Genomic DNA, 20,271 nt, shown 5'->3' with positions numbered 1-20,271 from the left:
GATGATTTTAAGTTGAATGATTGTATGTTTTACACATATGGCGCTTGAGTGAATTCTGTGATTTGCTGCCTTCCAGTTCTTTTCTGAAATGCTGAGTGAGAGATCTAAGTCAAGATCTAAGATACTTTTCATATTGTCGTAACTGCAGTAAATATCTTGAGTTTGTGGTGCAGTACATTTATCATTCTAGTTTACACAAAAAGTAGCAAAGCTCAGGGTGACCACTATGAAGAAGATACATAAAAAGAAAGAGAAAACAATGTAACAAAAAGAATGTTTTGAGACAATTTAACTAGACTTTATTTCAATTTTATCTTTCTTATAAATTTATTTTTCTTTAAAAATGTATTATTGTTCCCCAAACAACATCTAAACAATCCTCAAAAACATACAGTATCTGCCCCTGTCAAAGAGAAAAGGAAAAAGCAGGAAAAAGTTCAATTTACACTTTCTCATTTATCTCTTGCAATGGGAAACATGCTGTATAAAGTAGACTGAAAAAACAAGTCAAAATTACAAAAACACAGTGCAAGCCTGTTAACAAATATCTCACTCCCACATACCTATCATTTATAATATACATAGATATAAAAAAAAAATCAGTGCAAACACTCAGCATTATCTGATCATGATTTAACAAAAATGAAAATTCTGGAAAGGGGTATATGTTTTTTGCTAACTCATACAGTAAATATGAAAAGATCCCGTACAGAGATGTGCACACCAATTTTGTAACTGAAGTCCATTCCCAGTGCTGCTGCTGATTAACTGCAGTTTCTGGCTCTCATTTTAATTGAAAGTGTAATATGTAGTAAGTAAAGTAATAGTCTAAAGAATCCATACAATTTTAATGTTTTTTTTCTGACTAATCAAGTGATTTTTTCAAGTAGATAAGCAGCAGAAGTCTAATTTACCTTTTGAAATGTGCGTTTGCTATATCCATTAAAAATAACGGTCCCTGCTTGTCACTAACTGAGAAGCATGAGAGAAGAATGGGGATTGATACTCACCCAGACAGTGACAAAACTATACTTCTAAAATAATATCTGTAATGAGCACACGACCATTAGGCATCAAGAACGGAAATTAATAGAACACAATATAAAACTGTAATAAGTGCATATAATGTGCATTTACTCTAATTTTAATTTTACCAGAAAAGTCATACTGAATGCACTTCTCCAATTTGTTTATTGCAACACAATTTTTAATTATAAAACTGCATGAGAATTGATCAATTAAGTGAAGTTTTTGTTTAACAAAATACAACACTGAGAGATGGTTTAAAGTCTGAATGGAGAGTTTAGGAACAGGATGAAAGCAGCTTGATTTCAGAAGATGGTCTTGCATCTGTCCATACTAGTACACAAGTAAAACCTTTATGCATTTAATTTCTTTTTGAAATATACTAACTGCTGCAAAACTTCCAATCTGGAGGAAGAAAAAGCTTGCATATTTGTAAACTAAGTAAAGTGAATGTAATAGTTTTACAATAAGGGAAAAGAACAAAATTTGGACAGTAAGAGACTTTTTTTAACACTTTTAATACTGTAATGTGGCATTTAGCTACCAGTGTTAACAACACTGTTATGCATTAGCCTGACAATTGTTCAAAGAATTACTGTCCTTTATTCTATGTAGACTATGATATACAGTATATGTTTAGAAAACACCATAAAACCTTAGAATTATATAATTTTATCCTCTGACTACTGCTTCATTGTTACAAGAGGTGAACAGGCCAGCCTGCTAAAACGAAGGGGGCCTTCATCAGTCTTTTACATGGAGCTTCATGACTTCAGGCAGGCAAAGAATGTAATGGACAATGCAACTCTTTTATAATATAATGGACCCTTATGTCTATCCATGTGCAGGAGTCAGTGAAGAAAAATCATACAGTAATTATGCCAAGTGGGACAGAAAGAACACAAAAAATTCAAGATAACAGCAGCAAGGTAAAAAAAAAAAAATCTAGCTCCTTATCTTTCAGAGGCCGGCATATTTATTGCTTGGATTATTCAAATAAAGAAACAAAAAGATCACCAACATGATTAATGTGATTAACGGTAATTCTGCCGTCCACTGAAGTGATCAAATAAAAATACCAGCTAGGTAGTTCTCTTAAGTGACTTTTGACAGTGAAAAGCAAAAATAAAAAACACCTGGATCTCTTTTTGTAGAAAAATGAGCAAAAAGGCAGACTAGAGTAAAATAAACCAATGCTGTCAAGAAACAGCATAGTACCTGTTTGAGCTCAGGCTCACACCAAAAACCTGGCAGAAAAACGTTTTAAAAATGATATGATAAATGAATGATTGTTGACTGGAACATAATAAAAACTACAGTTAAAATATGGTGAAGAAATTCTATATTCAGTAAAAGCTATCTTCTTGTAGTAGCCACATCCCATACGAGGAAATGGGATGATTGGATTATTCTCAACCAGGGTTTTTTAGTCAAAACCTTTGTCTGTTGTGCATTGCAATGAATTGCACCCACACCCAGTATGCTTACTTATATAACTCGAAGAACATTTTGGTTGGCTCCCTATAAAGGGGTACATAAATGTATCTCTGTGAAAGATTGTTGCCACAATACCTAAGGTCCAACACAATCTTTGGAAATTAAAGTTTTTTAGATTTGTCTAGTAGTGAGAAATAAATTGACTTTTCAAGATGTTCACATAAATACCAGCCCTTATCTGAAATTCTAGAGCCTTTCAAAATTTAGGAACCAGCCCTCACTCTTTCATTTAGAGGAAATCAGAAAATACTGTAATGTTGAAAAGTTATGAGGAAAAACAACACATCTCAGAACAAGGAGTTAAAACCCACTGAATGAATTGTGTGGATTTGCACTTCCGTAATGTACACAAACTCTCTTGTCTGGAAAAGGAAGAATAAGGTGCCTGTCATATATGAAATATTCAGATAGTGACTTTCTTCTATCATTCATCATTTTTATGTCTTAATCTTCCTTAAAAACATTGGCCAGCCACAGTCTTAAATTTCCTAGTTTTCTTTCACAAAGTTATTTACTTTAGGTTATTTCATACCTTTAAATGGACTCTGGAGCTTTATCGTACAGTACTTTTTTTTTTACCTGTTTCTGCTCCAGGATAATATGATGGTAAATACTCAAAACTGGTTTGGTTTTCTAAGAACTTTAAAAAATAAACTGTCTATTAAACAGAAACTCTTCTGAACTATTAAAGAATTACTGGGACACAAATACAACTGCATCTTCTGCCCAGTAAGGTTAGCATCATTTAGGCCCTATTGTCCAAAATTTTCAAACTTGATCATTCAAATTCTCTGAAAACCAAGAACATAGACATAATATAGCTAATCAATGAAATAAAAAATACTAATCTGTGATTATGTTTTTTTCATGTAATGTGTGAACTGTGACCTTACGGAATCAAAAAAGGTATTTTCCATAGCGGTGTTACAGGCTTAAAAATATTCCTTCATACATACTCTTGTTACCAAATTGTAGACTTTCTATAAGTACAGGCCAATTACATTTTGAAATTTGCCAAAACTCAAACACCTAAAACTGCCAAGATTGTTCAAGGCCTCTGTGTACACTAAGATGTGGGCAACAACCAACCATATTTTGGACCTACAAAAACAAGTGCCTTGGAGCTAATAAAGCACCTTTACTGAACAGCATCTTCTCAAAATAGGTGGACTATCACCATATACTGCAATAATCCTTTTTACTGTGATTTTTTTTTTTTTATCCCATAACAAACCCATAAAACTAGACACCGATGATGAATGAGATTCTTTTAAATAGGAAACCCTGTAGTCAATTACTGTACATTTTATTTCTTTTTTTTTCTCTAATAAAGCAGCACTATTAGTATGAAACACTTTGCAGTTCCTGAGTCCCTGCGATTTAAAAGAACAAAAAAATACTGAATAATTGCCATTCCGAGTTCTCACAGTTTGGTCGTTATAGATACATGTGAATGAGTGAGTTTCCACATCCTCTCAGAGTTTAAGTTACTCGCTCTCCAAGATCATTTTCTACTGCATTGTGCAAACCCTTCTGAGGAGAATGAGAAAAAAAATAGTAACAAACACTGTCCATCTCCCACTAGAATTTGGGCAGAATTTCACTTATATAAAAATATATATAAGAAATTCAACAGGCCATTTCACAGCGTTTCACTAATATTGTGAATTCCTCCTTGCTCTTCCTTTTTTTTGTCAAAAATCCCACAGGCAACAGTTTTAATTAGAAGTTCACATCATGTTTTTCTGACCATTCTCTTTGATTGCCACATGCTGAACTTGCCGTATGAAGCTTGTAGCATTTCTTCTAAGTGACCTGTTAGCTGGAAAAACAGGAGTTATAATTTAGTACGGTCTATCATTAATCACTTTCTTAATCTGTACTCAAAAAATGATTATTACAAATTTTCATTTCCTGTACACAATTCAATCAAAAAGAGGAAAATAAATACAGGATCTCTTACATTTGTGCTCAAGTACTGCCTCTGGACTTTCTCTTGGAATGGACGAAGCTTGCTAATATGAAACCTTTCCAGGTTACTTTTCATTTTTACAACCTTGTGTAAATAAAACAAAAAAAAAAAAAGAAAAGAAAAAGAGAAAAAACTCAGATTTTTAAAATTACTACCCAAAACCACCTGACCTCTTTAATATTCAGTTCTACACAGCTATATTGTGTGTAGTTGTTGGAGTGGCTTAACAAACAAAAAGTACTTCAATGTTTCTACAGATTAGGCCCTTTGATTATGGACACTATGGCACTCATCATTAAACATGTAGCAATCCTATGGGTGTAATTCGTAACCATCTGCTTTTGTTGCAAAACATAGTGAAATATTTCTAGAGACTGAAGGTGCACAGATAGGAGACAAGATATGGAATTGGCTTAATAAACTTCATGTTGTAAAAGGGAAGCCGGCACTGGTAAAATTGTAAGGCCCTTATAGTGCTAGTTAGGATTAGCAATTTCCCAAGATTGATGTGCATTACAGGATTAAGAAGTACACTGGAATCAATTACTCATTGTGCACAAAAGTGAGACAGTTGTCACTGGAGTAGAGTGCCTCTTCAAACCAACTTATGGTACACATTTTAGAAATAAACTCCAAGAATGCCCAAACTTTTAATCAGAAATTAAGAGACCACAGATGCCACATTGTACTAGGATGCCACAGGGAGCTCTGACAGGGCAGCCCAATGACTTTCTGATGGCACAGCTGACCATGGAAGCAAGTCTGGAGTTATCCTGAAAGTAACTCCAGGAGGGGTTTTAAAGGTTGCTCCCTGCCAGTACCCCACTGTAACACAAGTTTGATATGTCACTGTCCTCTGTACAAATATATTTTATAAATCTACTTTTCTTTCTACTCACATGCACAGTTGACACAGATTTAGCACAGGGGCTCATCATTTAGAACTGCTAGACAAAGCATAAGACAAGACAGATAAAGACAGCTGGGGAAAAGTGCACTATTTTTCGTCTGTCAGAGTCAGCATGAAATTGTATCCTCTTTGCCTTGTTTGGAATTGTATTATTCACCTAAGTGGGGGCCTGCACATAAAGAAAGAACATAAAGCCTTGGAACATTGCCCGGCACATCTTTGAAGCTGACGGACGGATGGAAGATAACGTCATCCAATCCTGAAAATCCTTCCAATGCAGCAGCGAAAAGGGCAAACTCTACACATCGGGACCCCACTCCCAAACTGGGTTCTTGCCATTGGCTTCCTTTGTCTGTTATGCAGCGTAAGCCATCATTAAAGAAAGCTAAGTTACTTCTCCTATGTGATTTCTTACCGCCGTATCACCAAGGGAGGGGTATCTATATAGATTTGGGTTATGTAACATGCCGCAATTACAAAAGAACTCATTCCAGCAAGGGAACTAATGCCCTCTGCTGGATACACCCACTGAGCTTGGAGTTGGGTGGTATGTTGAGGGCACAGGCTCAACTAATTGAGAGACAGTATGCCCAAAGTAAGAAAGAAATTGGGCGATGAACAGGAGAGAGACTGGTGCTTGTGACAATACAAGTTTAGGTGGTACACAAGTGAATAAGCCTTGTCTCATGATAAAATGGACCCAAACTTGTTTAGTAAGTCCCAGTGGGCAGATAAGGTTTGTTTAATATTTGATATTTTCTGTTTTTTATTGGAAAATCTCTTGAGTATTTGTATCAATAAATTATTATTTCTGGCAAGGCTTTTGGACATCTTTGCACTGGGTTAGTGAGGTACAGTAATCCCTCGCTACTTCGCGGTTCACTTTTCGCGGATTCACGACTTCGCGGGTTTTTAAATACAAGTGATTGCCCGCCTATCGCGGAAGTTATGTTCCAGACCCATCAGCAACAGGAGAAAATCCGCGATATAGAAAGACCATATAAACAAACATTTTTATAGTTTAAGCCTTAAAATACCCATCCCACATGCTTTAACACTAGAATTACCAGAGCCTACGAAAAACTCGTAGATCCGGCCCACCTTAAATCGCTTCTTAAAACCTTTCTCACCTCTCCGCCAGCGTCTTTTGTCATCTAAATGTACTGATAAAGACAAGCTGCCAGCAGCCGGCTATTCCATCCCCCCAACGACTTAGAACGTAAACAAGCTTTTCCCAGCTAATGCCTTGATTGATTATCTGGGAGTGAAGTGGAGTTTTAGAGTAGAAATAATAAGATTGTTATTTGGAACACACGCATTTCATATGTGTTGCATTTCTACAGTAATCTGTGTAAACACATTGTTAAAACAGAAACGGTTTACAATATTCTAGTAGCAAATGACAAAATGTAGGCATAAACTATATAATGTATGAAGCCTGAAGTCCAAATATCAAAGAAACACTTTCACAAAAGGTACAAAAAAAAGCCACCGCCAAAAAAAACCCGTCTTAGTGTGAGACATTGACATGGCTTAACTATCACTGCTTCCGTGGCGTAACAGTATCAGTCGCTGACTGGGAATCAGCAGGTCATGAGTTCGATCCTGCACAACTCCCATTTGAGAAGTGTTCTTATTTTCACTATTTTAGAATAAAATGATACATTTGATTTCAGTCTGTAACAGCCAGTGTAATTTATGATATTTGTAAAGGTTAGCTGTATTTTTTAAAATTCACTTTTCATTGTCTCAGTCGCGTTCAGGATCCATCCCTACCGCCCCCCACCTGACACTGCTGTTTTTACATAAAGACGCACTAAAGTTCTGCAGTGTATCACGATACATACGACTGCGTGTTTTTTTCCCCCAGTATTGCCAGTCCCCACGTGTTGCTGTATGCCGTTTCTTTTGTACTCCAGGACATGCAGAGGAAAGCATAGTAAAGAGCAGTAACTTCAGCGCTATATGCAATCATCAGACACTCCCCATCTGACACTGCTGTTTTCACATAAAGATGCGCTAAAGCTCTGCAGTGTACTTGTGGCTGCATTGTCGTACCAATGCTTGCGAACTGAAGTGTCTGCATGCACTTTTCGTGGCATTACACGTGTATTTTTTGAGCATGCCCATGTAGCTCAAACACAGGAACATATGTTGATGTAAAAGTATAACAAAACAAGTGCACTTTTATTCAAGACTATAACCGAAGAAAAAAGAAAGCAAGTTACAGTAGGTGGAATGCTAAGAACTGCTGATTTCCATTCTGTGCTATATAACTGTTAACATTTGAATCTGATGATTGCATATAGCGCTGTCTGATTTAGTGTGCGCAAGAACATGCAGGTGGCCAGTTGCTGAGTGCTACAACGCACATTTTAAAAAAAGAAAGAGACAAATATATGTGACGTTTTGAAGAAATCATTTTATGACACGAATAGTACCAATCAGAAAACATTGTTGAAGTAATGCAATATTATTTGAAAACGAACAGCGTCAGGTTGGATGTGAAGTTATACTGGCGCTGTTTGAGTCAGATCAGAAGCTGAATAAGCTGAAAAAGCTCCTGTTCTGACTCTAAGTAAAAAAGCATGAATTAATCAACAGAAATAACCGCAATTGACATTTTAAAGTTAACGATTTACAGTGCATACCAATTTATAAATTCAATGTCCGTTTGAGGAAAAAAAAACACTTTCTTCAAAGCTGGGAAACGAACTCGCCTCTCTGTGGCACAGTAAGGCAGTGGTGCTCCAAGTCAGCAAACCAAGTGTAATCAAGAGTCCTGGTTCGATCCCCACTCACTCCTATATTTGCCGTTTTCAGTAGTAAGCTGCTGTTTTTGTTAATATTATACAGTACACACATGCACTTGATTTGTGTCTGTACTTGCGCTGTTACTTAGAGAGTCAGATCGGGGGAGGGGTGATGTTAGAGCGGGTGAGCTTATTCAGTGCTACAGAAACAACGCACATGTTGATTTTTTTTTTCTTTCAGTACATGTGCCTTCCCTGTTTATTTGTATATCTCTGCCTGTCTTTCTCTGTATTACGCAGTGCTCTGTCTGTCTGTGTGTTATGGATCTTGAAAAAATAAGTTATAAGGACAGTTGTTCATGTTAATTGCAGTCTCAATTGTTAAAAAAATATTTTAAAAGGAGCATCCCACATGAAAATATAACGATCTCATTAACTGACAGTGCATACCAATTTACAAATTTTATGTCCGTTTGAGGTTAAAAAGAAAAAAAAGAAGTAACACTTTATCCCCAGCGGGGAATTGAACTCATGTTTGTGAGGCAGAGAAAAGCTACTCGGTCTGAGAGGCAAATCTTAGCACGCTACGCCACGGAAGCTGTTATATGGTGTGTGAAGCTTTTGTGGAAGTGTTTATTTGATCTTAGGAACTCGGGCTTTACACATTCTATAGTTTATGCCTACATTTTGTAACATTTATTACTAAAATATGAAAAAGTTTCTGTTTTAGCAATGTGTTTACACAGATTACTGCAGAAACGGAACACGCATGAAATGCATGTATTCCAAATGGCGATCTATTATTTCTATTCTAAAACTCCAGCAGTTTAGTCACTCCCAGGTAATCAAACAAGGCATGAGCTGGGAAAACTTAGTGAACGTTCTGCGACGGTGGGGGATGGAATAGCCGGCTGCTCGCTGCTCCTCTTAATCGGTACATTTAGAAGACAAAAGAGAGGTGAGAACGGTTTTAAGGTGGGCCGGATCTACGAGTTTTTTCGTAGACTCTGGTAATTCTAGTGTTAAACACATGTAAACTTATAAAACACACTTTGTTAACACATATAATATGTGGATGTCGGGCTAAGGATATGAGTAACATCTCACTATTATAAAACATTTTAACTTCACGCAAGACAAAACAGTGAGACAGGAAAATTGGTGATGTACAGGCTTTTAAATTATTGACAGGCAGAGCGACAAGCAGCACAAAGCCAGCACAAAGTCCACTTCTCCTTAGCGTTCATTCAGCTCCCCACCCCCTTGACAATGCGAACTGCACCTCCAGGGAGGGGGGTTTGAGCGAACGTGCGTTCAGCCTTCACACACGCACACACACATTCCTCCTTCTTCCGAACGCGCAGAGCGACAAGCAGGCATTTTGGCAGAAGCAGCACAAAGTCCATTTCTGCTCAGCGTGAGTTCAGCTGCCCCCCTTCACAAAGTGAGTGCAGACACATTGACGTCTGATTGCTGCGTGCAGTGTTGGTCTGCGGTGTTTAAGAATGTAGAAAGTGTTTAAGAGCATAGGAAGTGTTTATAAGAGTGTGGGAAAGGTTAACAAGAGAGTGAGAAAGGTTTATAAGAATGTGGGAAGGGTTTATAAAGCCTTAAAATATGTATAAATAATAAAATAAATATAGGTCGCTACTTCGCGGATTTTCACCTATCGCGGGGGGCTCTGGAACGTAACCCCCGCGATAGGTGAGGGATTACTGTATACAAAGGTAATCTATACTAATAAAAGGCAAAGCCCTCACTGACTCAATCATCACTAATTCTCCAACTTCCCGTGTAGGTAGAAGGCTGAAATTTGGCAGGCTCATTCCTTTCAGCTTACTTACAAATGTTAAGCAGGTTTCATTTCGAAATTCTACGTGTAACGATCATAACGGTCGACAACGTCCGCTATGTTAAACTTTCTTATTTATGGCCCCATCTTCACGAAATTTGGTAGGCGGCTTCCCTGTGCTAACCGAAACCGATGCACGTACTTATTTCGGTGGTATGACGCCACTGTCGGCCGCCATATTGAACTTTCCAACGGTCTTTGTTACTTATGGGCCCATCTTCAAGAAATTTTGTACGCGGGTTCCCAACGCTAACTGAATCCTACTTATGTACATATATACGTCCACAGCCTGCAGCTTGGTCGCTGTGTGAGGTGGTGTTAGGTCCCCCATCCCCACTCCTCCCACGTAGTTGGCTGCCTGCCTATATAAGGCTGTCCGTCGCTCCGGTCTTTTCATTCCCTTCCTTGCTTCACCACAGTATTCACGTCTCCCTGCTGATAACTGCAGCCTTTTTATTTAATCCACGGCTTCTCCGCTGTTTTATTGTTCATTTATTACGATTATAGTTATTGTGTAGGTATTTTAGACTTAGCTTACATTGTTCAGGTACCCATTTCCTTTATCGTTCCAACCGTATCCCCATTAACATGGTGATCACCATCGATCAAAGAACTGTCACTTACTGAGTGGTTTCCATGGCCGGGAGATGGCGACTGCCTTTTCCATTCTCTGTGTTACATATTGCACGGCCATATCAGGCTCACTCTTGATATCCGGAGGAACATTGTGTCTTATGTATTGAATGACTGGGACAGGTTCAAGGTGTGGACTGATGACGGTACAGGAGATAATTATACTACACAGGAGCACTAAGAGTGAAATGCTTAAGCCCTTCACCTATGGCTCTGCATGTGAGTCGATGGCTGCCGCTGAATTGTTCGGTTGTCGCTTTCAAGTGTACTGAAATGGCCAAATATTTTACACCTTTGGACAACCGCCAATGCCTCTTAAACATCTTAGATTCATAGGTGACGATTTGAGTAGTGGACACTTTGATGTTTATGAATGTTTAAACTCTCAAAAGCTGGATGCGAAGTTATCGATGAAACCCATTTCAATTCAAACGCCTCCAATTTCCAGTAAGGTTCTGCTTCGCAATGACAATTAATAAGTCTCAGGGACAGACCCTACAAAAGGTTGGCATTGATTTGAGGCAAGATTGCTTTTCACATGGCCAACTATACGATGCATACTCAAGAGTAAGCTCAGCGCACAGCTTGGTCATATTACAACCAGAGGGCCGAACTGACAACGTGGTATACAAAGAGATCCTTAACAAATAATTATTGGTATATTTTCCCTCAGTTTAAAAAGGTTTACTTTTCTTCTTAATAAAAATTTTAAAGCGGTACTTCGCCACTGCGAAAAAAGGATCGATTTGGAAAGAACAAATGGAGGACCACCACTGGCAAAGCACAATGACAAAGAACAAACCGAACTAAATGACTGAGGTTTCATAAGACAGGTTCCTCCAAGATTCTCTCAATTGATGTTCTAATCATTTGTACCTGATGTGGTGTATCTGATTTTCATTTTAGGTATTTCAAGAAGAGATAAATGTAGGGGTTGTACTTACTTTCTCCACCTGCAAATTCTTTATTTACATTTATTTAAATTATACAATGGACTACAAAATATAACAGAACTAACATCATGCCACATTTACATTACCTTCATGTACAAATACTGTTTAAATGAAGATCATATCTTGATATGTCCACATACAGTATGCTAAAAAAGAATAAACATTTAATGGGGTGTACTTACTTTTTTACATGACTGTATTGGATATATGCAATTGTAGATGGGCAGTGGGGAGTAATTACCCTTATCCAAGGTGGAAGACACTTAATCCTGAATTCATGCATGATGATCAAAATTATAAGTCAATATGACTATGTGATATCATTTATATATTATCACAATCCATTTGTTATTTTAGACAGTATGTGTGTGGGTGTGTATAAACACATACAGAAAGAGTATATATACACATATCGAAGCTTTCTGAAAAACAAAAAAGTGGAACTTATGTTTACAAATGAAATTCACTGTAGATGAAACCTGAATGAAAATTAGTTTTCACAGATTTATGAATTACAATATCATAGACCTGCTCTCTAACAATGATGAGACAGCTTATAATGTTACAATGTGCTAACAATTTTACGCTTAATGTCATTAAAACCAAAGAGGTGGTCATAAACTTTAGGAAAAAAAGGAAGTCAGCTCTCCCATCTACAATGGAGGGGGATGATCTGGAATAGGTGAGTAGCTTTAAATTTCTTAAGAGTGAGCATGAACTGAAGTGGGCACAACACATTTCAGTTCTTGTCAAGGCGGCACACTTTCTCTTGTCAATGCTTCTACTTTTTTCAGATGTCTAAGGTCAGACTGAATTTCTCCATTAGTACTCACAAAATTATATATGTGTATTAAGAGTATTAGAGAGTAGTAAAAGCAGTCCAGAATTTTCTTTCCACCCACCTGCCTTCTGTTTCACAATGTATACAACACTTGCTCACTTAGAATTAAATCCCACAGCCATTCTACATAGTTGCTTTTCTCACTATTTCCTTCTGGTTGATAATACAGGACAATTGGCCCTTGCACCAGTAGAATCAGAAACAGTTTCTATCCTCAGATCATAAGTTACTGAAAAGCCGATCATAATAACAATTATTGAACCAAAACACTAATATGAACACTAGCAAAAATATGTTGCATATTATATATTGTATAGTATTTGTGTCTTTGTTTGTGTTGTATTATTGTCACTGCTCTGAAGGGACATGTAAGTAAGAAATTCATTGTAATATGTAAGCTGTGATGTATGCTCCATGACAATACACTTGAACTTAAAATAGTTTGTTTAAACTTAAAATGAAATATAATATAAATAGTAAATAAATTCTGAGATAAAAAACAAGCAAAAAATGTTATTACCTTTATTAAGAACTATAAAACAACAGAAGCCTATACCAGAAAGCCTGACAGAAATGTATATATAAAATACAATTAAATAATTATCATTAAAAACAGCAAATACATAAAAAATACCACAAAGTAACAAAATGAGTTCTGTTCAAGCAATACACACTAGACCTTATGAATTTCAAATGCCCTTTAAAGATTTGTTGAGTTAGAGGGGGTTGGATAATACCTAAATGATTAATATTTGAAATACTAGGAGATTGCAGTTAATTAGAGCTCTAATTGTCAAATAAGAATAATGTGAATTTTATTTTAGTTTTATGCTTGAATTTTTTGTTAAAATATTGTTAAATAAATACTTCCGGAAAACCAGAGCACTGCACACAGAGGAAATGCATTCACATGGGAATAAGCTTTTGAACTTAAAATCGGCCTCTCCCATTAATTCACTGGTCTAAAGTCTTATCTTCAATTAAAAAGCTTGTTCCTTTTTGATTGGATTTTCTTTGCATGTACTTTTCTTTGTTTTTCAAGAATTATTAATGTAACTATTATTTCAGCAAAAAATGTGTGAGTTTGGCATCTTATGAGCATATGACTGGATGAAGTGACAAGAGTTTTTTTATAGACTTTTGTTTGGTAGTGTTGCTGTGTGGTCCAGCATTGGTCTCCACTGTGGAAAACATGACACAAATTTTTTTCTAGGCTATCACAATTAACCACATGGGATACGTAATACATAAAAAAATTACATTTTTGGGTGGAGAATTCCAGTAACAAACAATTACTCAGGTTTTATGAAAACCCTCACATTCTAACATATACAAAAATGCAGAAGTGTCCTAAAAATTCCATCAAGAGAAAGGGGGAGTGGGGAAGGGATTAGGGGATGCCTGAGACCCACATAAAAATATATCAAAGATAAAAATTCCAGTAAGACCAGAAGTAGTCCAGTACTTGACATCTCTATATTGCTTACCTTCTCCTCCAGAAATGGAGAGTTTACCGGAAAACAAGACCAGAAATGCCTGAGCAGTTCTCCTGCAGCAACATAAAGGTGTTTAAGCTCTGACTGTACGTCATTTGGCACCATTTCTGAAATAGGAATCGTGAGGAAAATTTAATATAAGCCTTTCAACACTCAAAATTCATTTAATCTGAAAATAAGCAGTACTGGGTGTTCTATTTCCTTCCACAAAGACCATCATATTATACTACAGGTAGCAGGAACAGCTGAAGTAAATATTAAACATTTTCTCAAATATTTAAAAAACTACTTAAAATGTACAACAATAATCACTCTTTTGCTTTAAATTTGGATTTTTTCATTTAATATAATAATAGTAGTACAATACATACATTTTTAGTCAGATACAATTGTATGTTGTACAAGTCCCTCTTCACATCATATGTATCAAAACAGGAAAAGATACAGGAAGCAGAACAGCTAAAATAATTAGTGACCATGTGTGACCAATTATTAATTTTTGCTACTTGATAATGGTATAGAAAAAAGGCTGCCACATTATGAAAAACTTACCCTCAGTGAGTAAATTAATTTTTTATATTTTTAAGTAACAGAGGACACTGTTTATCATTGTACTTCAGTAGTCGGGTCAAGATTCCTCTAACTCAGATGAATGAGACAGCAAAGTGTAGTCTAAATAGGTTTATGATATTAGAATGCTTACTCCATCTATTATTACTTTGGAAAGGGCTAACAGAAAAAGGAGTTATGATAATAATGAAATTACACAAAAGCTAGAGAAAAATGCATTTTAGAACAGTATATGAGGAATAAGAAGGTAAAACATGTAGTAAAAGGAAGTGGGTGCTTCTCATATCTCCTGCAGAGTGGATCTAATCAAGAATACATTTTTAACAGTGAAACGTATACAATATACCTTTATACAATATAGTATACAATACACAATAATGTAATTAAATAGTCTGTTTTCCAGCCCTGATTGAAATTTCCTAAATTTATACTATTGTGAAAGCACTGATATTGTTTGAATATTCTTTGTTTAAGCAGTACTTTGATATACAACTTCCAAAGATGATCATGGTGAGAGGTTAGTTAGTGAGCTATATTGCTTGCAGCAAAGTTTTGACTTGCATTTACAAAAGAAACAATTGTAGAAGATGTTATATAAAATGTCTACCTTCAATAACCACTTACATAATTCTAAGTGAGTGCTATGCCACTGTATTTTTGTTATTTTACTGTAATCTGTAAATGTTGGCAAGGAGGCCAGAGCATGAAAATAAGTATAGTGAATGAAATTCATCCTGAGCAAGCCATACTATACTCTCCTATCTCAAAGTATGGGCATTTGGTGCACAATAATAAAATGAAAAGTTAGATTAAAGCTAGGCTCTATTTAAAAATAATATATTTTTTTTAATGGTGATGACTCTATTAACTAATGTTTGGGAGATATTAAACAAACTTGCACAATCTTGTTTAAAACAAATGGAAGTCTTAAAATTGAATCTGAACAAATCTGTTAGCCTTTATTAAATTATAACTCCAAGACTATGTAAGCTAATGAGAAATGGTGAAAGAGAAATGCTCAAATTTAGATTTCTGTAAAATATACTTTTATGAGCATAAGCTGAGAACAAATAATTCATTTTCAGCCAGATATACATTCATTTTGTTTAAAAGACCTGGAGGAAATGATAAGAGTCAGTTAAGCCAATCAATTCATCAATAACTCTTTGAAATTGATAAGGATATTAAATGATAAGTGGCTGAAATGCAAGAACAAATAAATAAAATGAAATTGTGATAAAGAGCATGGTCATTGATTTCCTCATCCCAGAACAAAGAAATCTTGAGTTTTTTAAACCAAAATAAAGATAATGGAGGTGATATCGATATGGTACTTTGTTTAGCTTCAGGTGGGGGAGTGACCAGCACATTTCTAAAAGCAAATATCATAGGAGTTCAGTTGTCATAGCTTTCCAATTGATACAACTCATGATTTAGAACTGAACCTTAAAAAAGACGCAATTTTTACAATTACCAAGACTGGTAGCATGTGGTGCAATTTATTGTGCACAGTCAAACAAAAGAAGACAGGATTAAACAAAATATATACACTGACAAATGCAGAAACTTAAACTATACTCCACCCATGTCAGAAGGCTTTCAGAGTTATCAAGAGCATTCAGAAAGAAATCCATCAGCAGCTTACAAGCAATCACTGATACAATTTTCTAACTGCTAGAGAAAAGTAAATATTAGCAGCAAATTAAACGCAACACAATGTTTCTGGATGAAGACAAAAAACGTTTCACTACTAAAAAAACCAATGAACAAAAAAGTTTGTATTTTGTTTTCATAAACACTGACTTAAAATGTTTCATTTTTGAATCAGTATAAGAATATCTAAGCAAAGTAAAATAATTATTTCAGGTACTGATACTTACAAATGGAAACAGTGGAAATAGTGGATGTACTAGTAAATAGTTTATATTGATAAGATTTGAAAGACTTAGGATGCAAATAAAAAACAAATGTTGATGTCCCAGAAACAGGCCACCAATATTTAATTAACCAACTTCATTTGCAAGGTGAATATCAGAAATAAAAAGGGAGAAGTTGTTAAAGATTTCTGTGGTACATGGGATTTTGTTCCACAATAAATCCTTGCAGTATTGCTACCAGAACCAAGTACCTATAGAGTACAGTCAGGTTTGGCATAAAAAAAGAAAAGTCACCATGGGGTCTAACAATTCACAAAGTGAAGGATGAGTAGGGCGAATGTAAACCAAAACAAGTAATATCCATGTATGGGATAGATGTCCTGAGCCTTGGTGAAGCAAATCTGTTGTTGAGACATGAAACATAAATTTAATGGTGATAAAAAGGTTAATATTGATTAATAGGACCAAAAAATGGTCAGATACAATATATTTGAACTGGCTCTTCGAAAAGCATTTGATTTATAATCAATCCTGTTGTTTTCAGGGTAGTCTATTTTCTATTCTATGATTTACCTCAGGAGCAGCTACAGACAGATGTGGTGATATCCATATGCCTGAGCCTGAAAGATACACACACCTAGAGACTGACAAAATAGTTTCCTCAATATGACCTCAACAGAAAAAAACTTTTGTCTGTTGTTTTCACTTCTGCACCAAAAATCTATTTGAAAACAGAAAAACGATCATTTAGAGATAGAGGTGACATTATTTCAAATGATACCACCAAATAAGTTTGTAGTACTAATTGGAAACTTCAGCTAAGGGAAATGAATGACATTCAAATGATTAACTTATAATCAATCACCTGATCTCTAGCAGAGTACAGTGGAACCTCGGTTCACAAACGTCTCTGAACACGTACAAATCGGGTTACGACCAAACAGTTCGCCAGACTTTTGCATCTGTTCACGACCACACACTCGGTATACGAACAAGCCAGTTTCGCTTTCGGTTTGTGCGCGCCGATGATTTCACGTTCAGTCTCTCCTTGTGCAGCGAGCGAGCAAGAGAGAGACAGACGCGTGCGCGAGACACACACAAGAGAGAGACACACGCACACGCGAGACAGCAAGCGAGCGAGAGAGTGAGGGCTGGCCACATAAGGCCAAGAAGGCAGTTAAAGAATGCACCAGGTTTGTTTTTAAAGAGACTGATTCGAGCATTGTTTTAACCTCATTGTATTTAATGAAGACTTTTTCTATTGGATTTTAACCTCCACTTCACTTCTGTTTACAGCGATTGGTTCGTAGCGTGCATTGTTACTTTTCTTGGTTGTTTATTAAATTACAGATTTTTCAAATGTTCATTTTTTATCCCTGTGCTTAAAATTCATTAAAAAAATGTTTTTAGCGAGCGGTTCGTAGCGCTATAGCGCAAACTCTTGCAATGTTAGTTTTCTCTGTTGTTCAAGGTTTTCTCAGTGTTATTCAATGTTTTTACATTTAGTTTATTATTACGCTGTGCATTCTATGATGTAATTAACTATATTTGTGCTTAAAAATCTTTAAAAAAATATATATTTACATACAGTTCGTATGGTCTAGAACGGATTAATTGTATTTACATACAATCCTATGGGGGAAATTACTTCGGGTCACGATCAAATCGGGTTACGACCAGAGTTTTGGAACGAATTACGGTCGTGACCCGAGGTTCCACTGTACAAAACTATTGTTGTATTCCTGTTCTAGTCAGACTGTCAAAACCAAAGACCAAGTTCAACAGACTTGCTTTTAAGAGAACTTTTTATTAATGTACCTTTGGACAAATCTAATGATCAACTTTATACTCCTGCCATCTGATCTGCTGTTGCATACCATGGATAATGCTACACAGAAAACAAAGATGCTGATTGCCAACTTGAGAACCAATTGTTGGTGCGATGACTCAAAAGGATGCAATGACAGCAGGATTAAGACCAAGACCCCCAAAAGATAGTAAGACTACCCTTAGAATGGTGATTAATCTGATCCAAAACCGAGGACTGTATTAATTCTATTCTTGAAAGTTAAGACTATATCCCTTAGCACATGTAACAATTTTGCAGTTTTTGTGACCACAGCACCACCTGCAGTTTGGACAGACTATTTGGCCTATCTGAAACTCTTCTGTTTCTACATGTTGTCATGTATCAAAGTGTTATGTTTCTGATCTCCTTTACAGCCAAAACATTCTGCTGATTTTCAGTCAAACTAATATGACTTACTTTTATAGATGTATTTGTAATTGTGATTTAATTACTTTAAAGTTAAACTCCTTTTTAATGTGTTTTTATCATTATTTTGTCCAAACACTGGAGGGCATACAGTACCCCTCTGGTGCAGCACACTGCTGCAACCTATGCACTTATCTTTTGGTCAAACTCAGTATTACATCTAATCTCAGCTGTAAACAGAACCCCAATATATTTAAACTTAATAATAAAGATAAAAACAAAACATTTTATTTATACAGTATAGTAGTGAGTACAAACTAGGCTGGTCACAATTCCAAACTTAAAAATTTCAAGAATACTAAGTATGGAAATTCAGTGCCATTTTCGATACTCAATACAGTATATTATGCAACTCAATAAAACAGTTATTTAAATAAATAGCAATACTGACTGCATTAAAATTTTTACATTTATGAAAACAAAAGAAATTTTATTCATTAAATGCAAACACTTGAAATATTGTAATTCTTTGCTAAAGGTAAGAATAAAGTTATGTAAACAATAAAAAGTAAATCCGGTCAAACAGTTTTTTTACATTGATGAAAACAGATATGATACTGAGGTAGTACAATGAATGTTACAAAGGTCATTAACTGTTAATTGAATAAGTATTGCACTTATTTGTAAACAATATACGTAACATTTTTTAAAATACATATTCCATAAACATTGAAGTAAAAATAACATTAACCCTTTCGGCCCTGGACTTTCTGCTTTTAAGGGAAAAATGATTTTGTGAGATATTCTACCTTTGGGGTGTCTAGGAAGCTCAAAAATGAAAAAAACAAAAAAATTATCACTATTGTTATACAATAGCTGCCAAATAAAACTGAAAGTGGAGCTACTTACTATGTGGTGCGCACAGTCCGGAAGCATCCATCTTCACTGCCATGTTTCGTAGACTGTATGCTAGTCTCTCCAGTCTGCGCTAATAGTAGCACGCCCAGTTCCAACGGCTGCAAACGTGCCTGTGTTTTACAAAAACGGCTGCGTATTTATGTACTAGTAATAGGATGTCAGGGCTAAAAGGGTTAATGTGTTCTTTTGTAAACAATTGTTTCAGTTTATTTCTCAGGTGACTGCTTTTAGTTGACAGTAATTCATCTGTCACTTTGCACAGGAGAAACCGTTTTTACGTTCTCTTATACGAAGTACAGAGAAATTATAGTAATCATGAAAAAATTCAACCTCAAGATTTTGATGAATCGTGATGTTTTAGACCTCCCCAAGTCCGAAAAGAGAGTTTTCTGGAATTAGGCCTGTGTGTGTGTGTGTGTGTGTATAAACACGGTAACTCAAAAATGCAAAGAGATGGATGAAATTTGGCATGTGGTTGTTACACCAAAATTGTAGATCTGTATTAACGTTTGCGCCAAATCCGTCAACCAGAAGTTGTACTTTACTTGAACACATACTCGATTTTATTTTTTATTCATGGAGCTGCAGAGTCCGATTTATTCAACTTTCCTTTTATAATAATTGTTCAGTATATTATTGATTTGACTTGATTTGTTGTTGATGGTTCTTTAAGGTACATAATATAAAAATATAATCATTGTCTTGTGGTTTACTCCTCAAATATCCATCCCCATATCTGAGTATACAAGAAAGTCTAC

At 35.7% G+C, this 20,271-nt stretch overlaps 1 protein-coding gene across 1 annotated transcript in view; it reads right to left on the bottom strand.

The window, feature by feature from the left end:
- Positions 1–274: 274 nt before the first annotated feature.
- Positions 275–20,271, bottom strand: part of gtf2h1 (general transcription factor IIH, polypeptide 1) — an 81,118-nt gene continuing 61,121 nt past the window's right edge. The window contains exons 13-15 of the mRNA XM_028794181.2: positions 13,925–14,040; positions 4,487–4,579; positions 275–4,345 (exon numbers count right to left, since the gene is read on the bottom strand). Of these exons, the coding sequence (XP_028650014.1) occupies positions 4,259–4,345; positions 4,487–4,579; positions 13,925–14,040 (296 nt within the window). The 3' untranslated portion in view covers positions 275–4,258. The remainder of the gene's footprint in view (positions 4,346–4,486; positions 4,580–13,924; positions 14,041–20,271) is intronic.

The sequence above is a fragment of the Erpetoichthys calabaricus genome, chromosome 2, assembly GCF_900747795.2.
Source record: "Erpetoichthys calabaricus chromosome 2, fErpCal1.3, whole genome shotgun sequence".
In the NCBI taxonomy this organism is placed as follows: Eukaryota; Metazoa; Chordata; class Cladistia; order Polypteriformes; family Polypteridae; genus Erpetoichthys; species Erpetoichthys calabaricus.
This window is presented reverse-complemented; position numbering and strand designations above follow the sequence as displayed.